At 37.3% G+C, this 12527-nt stretch overlaps 1 protein-coding gene across 3 annotated transcripts in view; it reads right to left on the bottom strand.

The window, feature by feature from the left end:
• The window catches only part of WNK3 (WNK lysine deficient protein kinase 3), a 194734-nt gene that overhangs the window by 131982 nt on the left and 50225 nt on the right, over positions 1-12527 (bottom strand). For all 3 annotated transcript variants that reach the window (XM_086388564.1, XM_086388563.1, XM_086388565.1), the window contains exon 6: positions 1810-1898. In XM_086388564.1, the coding sequence (XP_086244690.1) occupies positions 1810-1898 (89 nt within the window). The remainder of the gene's footprint in view (positions 1-1809; positions 1899-12527) is intronic.

Genomic DNA, 12527 nt, shown 5'->3' with positions numbered 1-12527 from the left:
TAACTTGCTCAAGATCACACTGGCTAAGTGTGACTCCAGATTTGAATCTTCTGCTATGGAAGCCTAGGCTCTTTCCAAAACACTAATGTGCCATGAACCTTTTTTGAATATTCCAGTGTTATTTGGTAATAGATCATTATTAAAATGCTGTATAAAAAACAAACAGAAACCAAACTAAAACAGCTACTTCAATGGTAGTTTTAGCATAGCTTTTAAAAAAAGCATGCCTAAACTCCTACAATTCAAAAACAACAATAAAACAACTCAATTTTTTTCTAAAGGAAAAGGACTTCAATAGATAATTCTCCAAAGAAAACATACAAATACTGATAAGCACATGAAAGGATACTCAACATTATTAGTCCTTAAGGAAATGGAAATCAAAACCAAAATGAGATAGCACTTTACACCCATTAAGATGGATATTACCAAAAAACAGTTGGTGCGGATGTTAAGAAACTGGAACCATCATACATTGCTGGAAGGAATGCAAAATGATGCAGCTACTGTGGAAAAAAATTTGGTGCTTCTTCACAAAAATTAAACATATTATTACCATATGATTTAGTAATTCTACTCTTAGGTATATACCAAAAAGAACTGAAAGCAGAGATTTAAGAAGATACTTATTCACCAATGTTCATGCTGCATTATTCACAATAGCAAAAAGGTAGAAATAACCCAAGTATCTATCAACAGATGAATGGATAAACAAAATGGTGTGCGTATGAGAGCACAAAAAGACAAATATTATATGACCCAAAAGGACAAATATTATGATTCCACTTATAGGAGGTACCTACAAAAGAGGTAGAGACAAAGTAGAATAGAGATTGGCAGGCAGTGAGGGGAAAGGGAATGGGGAGTTACTATTTAATGGGCACAGAGTTTCTGTTTGGGTTGATGATAAAGTTCTGGAAATAGTGGTGATGATTGTACAACAATGTGAATGTGCATAATGCCACTGAATTGTACATTTAAGAATGATTAAAATGGTAAATCTTAGGTTATTTATATTTTACCATAATTAAAATATATAGATATAGCCTACTGGTACAAACACCAAGAATGTTGTATAATAAAGCTATAATTAAACAGGCTTTATCTTAGTGGCTTTTTATATTTTCAGATATGCAACAGTAAGCTTAGATAACTAATAAAAATGGGAGAGAGTCAGTGAAATGCTGGTGGAAATAATTTCTATAAAAGATCTATTATCCAATTTAATCATAATCAACTGGAGATAAAACACTAACCTACCAATTTAAGTAAGCAACTGTTCAAAGCTCAAATTAAAGAGAAAAGCTAAAACTAAAATTGTGAGAAAAATATACATTGTGACACAAATAAATTTAGAATTATTATTTCTTGAAAAAAAATAGCCCTGTCAGCTTTACCATTATCATGACACAAGAACACATGGACAAATTAAAAAAAAAATAGCTAGTGAGTTGATGCTTAAATTTTTCTTAAACTATCATAAAAAACCATTTAAGTACTTATGTGAAGTTGACAATGCAGAAACTCTCCACTATCTATTAACTGTTAGAATAAAGTTTACCTGAGAGGGAACTGTTAAACTGATGGCTAAAAGTGATGAAGCTTAATATCAGGTCAAGGAAAATTCAATACATAATATAAATTTAAAATGGCAACAAAAGGCAATAATACACTTCACTATAAACAGTGTGGTTTGGCTTCCACTCAAAAGTCATACCCAGCATGATTCAAAGGTCAGAAAAAGACCCAAAGCAAGATAAGAGAAAAATTCATCCATTAGTTATGTCTTTTCACTATATATGCACCCACCTTTCAGATTTGTTTTGACGAATACATCCTTCGATGATTTCTTTCACTTCAGGATCAGTGACTTTATCAAAACTGGCTGGTTTTATACCCTGGAAGAGGAAAAATGGTTTCTAGTCACAAATTAAGCAATTGAAACCCCAGACCAACATGACACTTAGTAAAATAATGATTTTTTTAAACACTAAACCACATTCAAACCTTAAATGAAATAAATATATATAAACAATATAAGTTTAACAACTTTTTGACAAGGATTTTGTCACCATTCTACAAACAACAGTGAAAAACTGTAAACAATCTAAATCTTTAATAACAGAAGTAATAGTATATAAGCTATGTGATATACATATAAATACAAATGCTAATAAACAGAAACTAAAAATAGTCTCACAGTAATTAAAACAATGGAGAATTCTCATACTACAACATTAAGCAGAAAAAACACAGGATTTCAAAATGTACCTACAGTATAACCCCAATCAGTAAAATATAATAAATAAGTATTTCTTGGAATCAGAAAAATCAATGTTATTAAAAAAACACTTTCAGAAATTCTAAATAAGGAATTTTCTACTGCCAACATATCAAGTCAGTATTTCAAAGTCTTCTAGAATGGCTAGACACAATCAATAAATATACATATAATATATATATATAGTTATATGCATAAACTTTTAAGAAATTTATATTGTTTTTATCCTTAAACAATATCAAAATATTGAGAGAACCTTAAGCTAATTGTCATGTTCTAGGAATTCAATATCAAATCAATGAGGTCCATATAATTCAAAACGTTTTTATAACTGTGCTTGCTGCCTAAACCTGCTTATTTTACATTCTATAACCCTTAATTTATGAGTTTTATATTTAAAAAATAATACGAGATTGCTGCCATCACTTAATAGAAAATTCCAAATTAAGCTACAAGCAGAAAGGTATAATAGAATAATTATCACAGAATGAGGCAATCTAAGATTTCGTTCTGGGTCTGTCACACTACCTTACAGTATATAGAATCAGAAAGCCAAATATCATATTGTAGATAAATCTGGTGAGATTAGGAGTTAATTTGGGCCTCAAATTCAAGCAGCTTTAGTAGACATGGAAATCTGAATTGTGATATTGCATTTTTGTGACTTTGATATAAAAGAATAAAGTTACCAATCAAAAAATGGAGTTTTTAATTCTTATAGAAAATACCCTCTTTGACCTTTGCACTGATCTCTTAATTACTCCCTAGGCCTAGAAAATTATTGCTTTTCTCTGCTCCTGGGGGGAAATAACTGGGGAGCTGAAACTTAAAAAATCAAGCACAGACTCTTCCATTTGTGGCCCAAATTAAAAGAGCATTCTAGCCTCATTGGAGAAGGCAATGGCAACCCACTCCAGTACTCTTGCCTGGAAAATCCCATGCATAGAGGAGCCTGGTAGGCTGCAGTCCATGGGGTCACTAGGAGTCGGACACGATTGAGCGACTTCACTTTCACTTTTCACTTTTATGCACTGGAGAAGGAAATGGCAACCCACTCCAGTGTTCTTGCCTGGAGAATCCCAGGGACGAGGGAGCCTGGTGGGCTGCCGTCTATGAGATCGCAAAGAGTTGGACACGATTGAAGTGACTTAGCAGCAGCAGCCTCATTAGTTGTGTTCTTGCCTGGAGAATCCCAGGGACGGGGGAGCCTGGTGGGCTGCCATCTCTGGGGTTGCACAGAGTCGGACACGACTGAAGCGACTTAGCAGCAGCAACAGCAGCAGCAGCCTCATTAGTTATCTGAAACACGTGAACAATCTCTTTTGCAGCCTACCTTGAGCCACCCAACTGAACATGAAAGAGATCTATTTTGAACAATCCTAACACTTTGCTTCTATCTCCCTTAAATTCCTTCTATACTCCAATCCTCTTATTTTTGTAGTCATTTGTGAGTTTATATCACTGCCCTGCTAAAAATGTAAACTCTTCGTAGGTGGCAAACACATCTTACTCACATTCCTTGTAATTTCTAATGTAAAAAATTACTCATAGCAGTGACTATCACTTAATAATGAGGCTTTTAGAACTAGAAAAAGTCTTCAAAACATTTAGCCAATCTTTATTATTTAGCTTTGGAAAATAACATCCATCTAAGAAATAAAAAGATCAGTTTTCATTCCAATCCCAAAGAAAGGCAATGCAAGAAGGTTCAAACTACCACACAATTGTACTCATCTCACATGCTACTAAAGAAATGCTCAAGATTCTCCAAGCCAGGCTTCAACAGTACGTGAACCATCAACTTCCATATGTTCAAGCTGGATTTAGAAAAGGCAGAGGAAACAGAGATCAAATTGCCAACATCCGCTGGATCACTGAAAAACAAAGAGACTTCCATAAAAACATCTACTTCTGCTTTATTGACTATGCCAAAGCCTTTGACTGTGTAGACCACCACAAACTCTGGAAAATTCTTAAAGAGATGGGAATACCAGACCATCTGACCTGCCTCTTGAGAAATCTGTATGCAGGTCAAGAAGCAATAGTTAGAACTGGACACGGAACAACAGACTGGATCCAAATACGGAAAGGAGTACATCAAGGCTGTATTATCACCCTGCTTATTTAACTTATATGCAGAGTACATCATGAGAAATGCTGGGCTGGATGAAGCACAAGCTGGAATCAAGACTGCTGAGAGAAATATCAACAACCTCAGATATGCAGATGACACCACCCTTATGGCAGAAAGCGAAGAAGAACTAAAGAGCCTCTTGATGAAAGTGAAAGAGGAGAGTGAAAAAGTTGGCTTAAAACTCAACATTCAGAGACTGGACTCAGAAGAGAGCAGAGGAATAGGACAGGGAGACCACATTCTGCCCCACAAATTCATCAAAAGAACATCTGAATGCTGGGCAAATTCCACAGAACAACTTCTCAATGCTGGCATAGGACATCAGGCACCCAGAAAGGCAGTCCATTGTCTTCAAAAGGAGGTAGGACAAAATATAAAAGATAAAAAGAGAGGCAGAAGAGGAAGGGATGGAGACCCATCCCAGGAAGGGAGTCATCAAAGAGGAGAAGTTTCCAAACTGCCCCACCTGGGGAGAGTGCACTGGCTAAGCACCTGGTTGCCTGAGCTGCTCGGACCTGGGAAGGGCACAAAATGCAGGCCCAACTGAGTCTGTGTCTTTGTGGAGTACCGAAGAACCTGAACCTGAGCAGCTTAGACCTGGGAAGTGCACGCAACCCAGGGCGTGCCTCAGACAGTTCCCCGGCAGAGCAACCTAGAGCCTGAGAAGTTTAGACTGGGAAAGTGCACGCACCACGAGCAGGGGAAAATCCAGTGCAGCCGAGACACTGTAAGCACTCCCTTCACATACCAGTGCTATTGTTTGCAGTGTTCCTCCCTTCCCACAGCACTACTGAACAAGTGAGCCTAAATAAGGGACCACCTTCGCCCCCTTGTGTCAGGTCGGAAATTAGAAACCGAAGAGACCAGCAAACAGAAGAAGCTAAAATAAACAGAGGGAACCGCTTTGGAAGTGACAGGGGCAACAGATTAAAACCCTGTAGTTAGCACTGACTACATTGGAAGGGGCATATAGATCTTGAGAAGTATAAGCCGGATCAAGGAATATCTGAAACTGAACTGACCCCACATTGCCCACAACAGCCCCAGAGAAATTCCTAGATATATTTTTACTATTATCATTTTTAAATTCTTTAAAAAGTTTTTTTTTAATTTTTAAGTCATTACTCCTTTAATTTTCATTTTTATAACCTACTATTACCTTGCAAAAAAAAAAAGACCCTCCCTATTTATAAAGCAAACTTCATACATATATTTTATAATTTTTGTGACTTTTTTTAGTATTGTATTTTTGAGAGTCTAACCTCTACTCTAGATTTTTAATCTTTCCTTTTTGTTATCTGTTATCAATTTTGTACCTTTAAGAACCCAATCTTCAGTACCCATTTTTACTTGGGAGTGCGATTACTGGCTTGATTGCTCTCTCCCCCTTTTCACTCTCCTTTTTCTCCACCAGGTAGCCTCTATCTCCTCCCTCCCCCTTCTCTTCTCTACCCTACTCTGTGAATCTCTTTGTGTTCCGGGCTGTGGAGAACACTTAGGGAACTGATTACTGGCTGGATCTGTCTTGCTCCTTTTGATTCCCCCTTTTCTCCTCCTGGTCACCTCTGTCTCCTTCCTCCCTCTTCTCTTCTCTGTGTAAATCCATGAACCTCTCTGAGGGGTCCAGACTGTGGAGAGCTCATAGGGAATTGATTACTCTCTAGCTTGGTCTCTCCCCTTTTCATTCCCCCCTCTTCTCCTCGTGGTCACCTCTCCCTCCTCCCTCTTCTCTTCTCCATGTAACTCTGTGAACCTCTCCAGGTTTCCCTCACTGTGGAGAATCTTTTCATCATTAACCTAGATGTTTTATCATCAGTGCTGTATAGATGGAGAAGCCTTGAAGCTACTGTAAGAATCAGACTGAAAACCAGAGACAGGAGGCTTAAGTCCAAAACCTGAGAATACCAGAGAACTCCTGACTCCAGGGAACATTAATCGATAAGAGCGCATCAAAAGCCTCCATACCTACTCTGAAACCAAGTACCACCCAAGAGCCAACAAGTTCCAGAGCAAGATGTACCACACAAATTCTCCCAGCAACACAGGAACATAGCCTTGAGCTGCAATATACAGGCTGCCCAAAGTCACACCAAACCCATAGACATCTCAAAACTCACTACTGGACACTTCATTGCACTCCAGAGAGAAGAAATCCAGATCCACCCGCCAGAACACCGATGCAAGCTTCCCTAACCAGGAAACCTTGACAAGCCACCTGTCCTACCCCACCCACAGGGAGTAACCTCCACAATAAAGAGGAACCACAAACTGCCAGCATATACAAAGGCCACCCCAAACATAGCAATCTAAACAAGATGAAAATGCAGAGAAATACTCAGCAAGTAAAGGAACATGATAAATGCCCACCAAACCAAACAAAAGAGGAAAAGATATGGAGTCTACCTTAAAAAGAATTCAGAATAATGATAGTAAAAGTGATCCAACATTTTGAAAACAAAATGGAGTTACATACAAATAGCCTGGAGACAAGGATTGAGAAGATGCAAGAAATGTTTAACAAGGACTTACAAGAAATAAAAGAGTCAATAAATAATGAACAATGCAATAAATGAGATCAAAAACACTCTGGAGGGAACCAACAGTAGAATAATGGAAGCAGAAGATAAGTGAGGTAGAAGATAAATGAGGTAGGAGATAGAATGGTGGAAATAAATGAAGCAGAGACGAAAAATGAAAAAAAGAATTAAAAGAAATGAGGAAAACTTCAGAGACCGCTAGGACAATGTTAAATGCCCCAACATGCGAATCATAGGAGTCCCAGAAGAAGAAGACAAAAAGAAAGGCCATGAGAAAATATTTTAGGACATAATAATTGAAAACTTCCCTAAAATGGGGAAGGAAATAGTCACCCAAGTCCAAGAAACCCAGAGAGTGCCAATATGATAAACCCAAGGCAAAACACCCCAAGACACAAATTAATCAAATTAACAAGATCAAACACAAAGAACAAATATTAAAAGCAGCAAGGGAAGAACAACAAATAACACACAAGGGGAAACCGATTAGGATAAGAGCTGATCTTTCAATAGAAACTCTTCAGGCAAGAAGAGAATGGCAGGACATACTTAAGGTGACAAAAGAGAAAAACCTACACCCAGATCATTGTACCCAGCAAGGATCTCATTCAAATATGAAGGAGAAATCAAAAGCTTTTCAGACAAGCAAAAGCTGAGAGAATTCAGCACCACCAAACCAGCTCTCCAATAAACGCTAAAGGATCTTCTCTAGACAGGAAACACAGAAAGGGTGTATAAACTCGAACCCAAAACAACAAAGTAAATGGCAATGGGATCATACTTATGAATAATTACCTTAAATGTAAATGGGTTCAATGCCCCAACCAAAAGACAAAGACTGGCTGCTGCTGCTGCTAAGTTGCTTCAGTCGTGTCTGACTCTGTGCGACCCCATGGACGGCAGCCCACCAGGCTCCCCCGTCCCAGGGATTCTCCAGGCAAGAACACTGGAGTAGGTTGCCATTTCCTTCTCTAATGCATGAAAGTGAAAAGTGAAAGTGAAGTTGCTCAGTTGTGTCCGACTCTTAGCAACCCCATGGACTGCAGCCTACCAGGCTCCTCCGTCCATGGGATTTTCCAGGCAAGAGTACTGGAGTGGGTTTCCAGTGACTTCTCCGAAAGACTGGCTGAATGGATACAAAAACAAGACCCCTATATATGCTGTCTACAAGAGACCCACCTCAAAACAAGGGACACATACAGACTGAAAGTGAAGGGTGGGAAAAAGATATTCCACACAAATAGAGACCAAAAGGAAGCAGGAGTAACAATACTCATACCTGAAAAAATAGACTTTAAATAAAGGCTGTGAAAAGAGACAAAGAAGAACACTACATAATGATCAAAGGATCAATCCAAGAAGAAGATATAACAATTATAAATATATATGCACCCAACATAGGAACACCACAATATGTAAGACAAATGCTAACAAGTATGAAAGGGGAAATTAACAATAACATAATAATAGTGGGAGAATTTAATACCCCACTCACACCTATGGATAGATCAACTAAACAGAAAATTAACAAGGAAACACAAACTTTAAATGCTACAATAGACCAGTTAAACCTAATTCACATCTATAGGACATTTCACCCCCAAACAATGAACTTCACCTTTTTCTCAAGCACACACGGAACCTTCTCCAAGACAGATCACATCCTGGGCCATAAATCTAGCCTTGGTAAATTCAAAACAATTGAAAGCATTCCAAGCATCTTTTCTGACCACAATGCAGTAAGATTAGATTGCAATTACAGGAGAAAAACTATTAAAAATTCCAACATATGGAGGCTGAACAACATGCTGCTGAATAACCAACAAATCACAGAAGAAATCAAAATATACATAGAAACAAATGAAAATGAAAACACAACCCAAAACCTGTGGGACACTGTAAAATCAGTGCTAAGGGGAAGGTTCATAGCACTACAGGCTTACCTCAAGAAACAAGAAAAAAGTCAGCTAAATAACCTAACTCTACACCTAAAGCAACTAGAAAAGGAAGAAATGAAGAACCCCAGGGTTAGTAGAAGGAAAGAAATCTTAAAAATTAGGGAAAAGAGACCATAGCAAAAGTCAACAAAGCCAAAAGCTGGTTCTTTGAGAAGATAAATAAAATTGACAAACCATTAGCCAGACTCATCAAGAAACAAAGGGAGAAAAATCAAATCAATAAAATAGGAAATGAAAATGGAGAGATCACAACAGACAACACAGAAATGCAAAAGATCATAAGAGACTACTATAAAGTTTAAAAATAAAATAAAATTTAAAAAAAGAAGTTATTAGCTTTCTTTTTCAGGGAACTAACAGGACTTTGCTTATACGTTTATAATAGCACTCAAATCAATCTACCATAATTATGTGTTTGTGTCTGTCTGCCCTTTGAGAATAAGTTCTTTGAAGGCATGGATCATATGTCTTTTATTTTTGTATTTCCAGCACTTAGCATATTTCTTGGCCCATCATAAGCGCTCAAGAAATGTCTCTTAATTGATTGAATAAATAAATTAATGGATGAAAAATGTTTTCCATACACTCAAAAAAAAAAAAAAGAGACTACTAAAAGCAACTATATGCCAATAAAATGAACAACTTGGAAGAAATAGACAAATTCTTAGAAAAGTACAACTTTCCAAAACTGAACCAGGAAGAAATAAAAAACCTTAACAGACCGATCACAAGCATAGAAATCGAAACTGTAATCAGTAATCTTCCAGCAAACAAAAACCCAGGACCAAACAGCTTCACAGCTGAATTCTACCAAAAATTTAGAGAAGAGCTAACACCTATCCTACTCAAACTCTCCCAGAAAACTGCAGAGGAAGCCAAACTTTCAAACTCATTTTATGAAGCCACCATCACCCTAACACCAAAATGTGACAAAGATGCCACGAAAAAAGAAAACTATAGGCCAATATCACTGGTGAACATAGATGCAAAAATCCTTAACAAAATTCTACCAAACAGAATCCAACAACATATTAAAAAGATTATACATCATGACCAAGTGGGCTTTTTCCCAGGAATGCAAGGATTCTCCAATATCCAGAAATCAATCAATGTAATACACCACATTAACAAATTGAAAGATAAAAAACATACAATTATCTCAATAGATGCAGAGAAAGCCTTTGACAAAATTCAACATCCATTTATGATAAAAACCCTACAGAAAGCAGGCATAGAAGGAACATACCTCAACATAATAAAAGCTATATATGACAAACCCACAGCAAACATTATCCTCAGTGGTGAAAAACTGAAAGCATTTCCCCTAAAGTCAGGAACAAGACAAGGGTGCCCACTCTCACCACTACTATTCAACAGTGTTTTGGAAGTTTTTGCCACAATAATCAGAGCAGAAAAAGAAATAAAAGGAATCCAGATCGGAAAAGAAGAAGTAAAACTCTCACTGTTTGCAGATGACATGATCCTCTACATAGAAAAGACCTAAAGACTCCACCAGAAAATCACTAGAGCTAATGAATGAATACAGCAAAGTTGCAGGATATAAAATTAACACACAGAAATCCTTTACATTCCTCTACACTAACAATGAGAAAACAGAAAGAGAAATTAAGCAAACAATTTCATTCACCATTGCAACGAAAAGAACAAAATACCTAGGAATATATTTTTTACCTAAAGAAACAAAAGATCTGTATATAGAAAACTATAAAACACTGATGAAAGAAATCAAAGAGGACACTAATAGAGGGAGAAATATACCATGTTCATGAATTGGAAGAATCAATATAGTGAAAATGAGTATAATACCCAAAGCAATCTATAGATTCAATGCAATCCCTATCAAGCTCCCAATGGTATTTTTCAGAGAATTAGAACAAATAATTTCACAGTTTGTACGGAAATACAAAAAACCTCGAATAGCCAAAGCAATCTTGAGAAAGAATGGAACTGGAGGAATCAACCTGCCTGACTTCAGGCTCTACTACAAAGCCACAATCATCACGACAGTATGGTACAGGCACAAAGAAAGAAATATAGATCAATGGAACAAAATAGAAAGCCCAGAGATAAACCCACGCACCTATGGACACCTTATCTTTGACAAAGGAGGCAAGAATATACAACGGAGAAAAGACAATCTCTTTAACAAGTGGTGCTGGGAAAACTGGTCAACCACTTGTAAAAGAATGAAACTAGAACACTTTCTAACACTATACACAAAAATAAATTCAAAATGGATTAAAGATCTAAATATAAGACCAGAAACTATAAAACTCCTAGAGGAGAACATAGGCAAAACACTCTGACATAAATCACAGCAGGATCCGCTATGACCCACCTCCCAGAATATCGGGAAAAAAGCAAAAATAAATAAATGGGACCTGATTAAACGTAAAAGCTTTTGCACAATGAAGGAAACTATAAGCAAGGTGAAAAGACAGCCTTCAGAATGGGAGAAAATAATAGCAAATGAAGCAACTGACAAAGAATTAATCTCAAAAATATAGAAGCAGCTCCTGCAGCTCAATTCCAGAAAAATAACAACCCAATCAAAAAATGGGCCAAAGAACTAAACAGACATTTCTCCAAAAAAGACATACAGATGGCTAACAAACACATGAAAAGATGCTCAACATCACTCATTATCAGAGAAATGCAAATCAAAACCACAAAGAGGTACCATCTCACACTGGTGAGAATGGCTGCTATCCAAAAGTCTACAAACAATAAAGGCTGGAGAGGGTACGGAGAAAAAGGAACCTTCTTACACTGTTGGTAGGAATGTAAACTAGTACAGCCACTATGAAGAACATTGTGGTGATTCCTTAAAAAACTGGAAATAGAACTGCCATATGACCCAGCAATCCCACTGCTGGGCATACACACTGAGGAAACCAGAATTGAAAGAGACACGTGTACCCCAGTATTCATCGCAGCACTGTTTTTAATAGCCAGGACATGGAAGCAACCTAGATGTCCATCAGCAGACAAATGGATAAGAAAGCCATGGTACATATACACAATGGAACATCATGCAGCCATTAAAAAGAATACATTTTAATCAGTTCTAATGAGTTGGACGAAACTGGAGCCTATTATCCAGAGTGAAGTAAGCCAGGAAGAAAACCACCAATACAGTATATTAATGCATATATATGGAATTTAGAAATATGGTAATCATAACCCTATATGCGAGACAGCAAAAGAGACACAGATGTATAGAACAGTCTTTTGGACTCTGTGAGAAAAGGCAAGGGTGGGATGATTTGAGAGAACAGCACTGAAACATGTATATTATCATATGTGAAATAGATCGCCAGTCTAGGTTTGATGCATGAGACAGGGTGCTCGGGGCTGGTGCACTGGGATGACCCAGAGGGATGGGATGGAGAGGGAGGTGGGAGGGGGGGTTCAGGATGGGCAACACATGTACACCCATGGCTGATTCATGTCAACGTATGGCAAAACCACCACAATATTATAAAGTAATTAGCCTCAAATTAAAATAAGTAAATTAAAAAAAAAAAACTCAACATTCAGAAAGCTAAGATCATGGCATTTGGTCCCATCACTTCATGGCAAATAGATGGGGAAAC

The sequence above is a fragment of the Bos grunniens genome, chromosome X (assembly GCF_055505025.1).
Source record: "Bos grunniens cultivar Pamir isolate PY7600 chromosome X, Bosgru_T2T1.0, whole genome shotgun sequence".
NCBI classification, from domain to species: Eukaryota; Metazoa; Chordata; class Mammalia; order Artiodactyla; family Bovidae; genus Bos; species Bos grunniens.
This window is presented reverse-complemented; position numbering and strand designations above follow the sequence as displayed.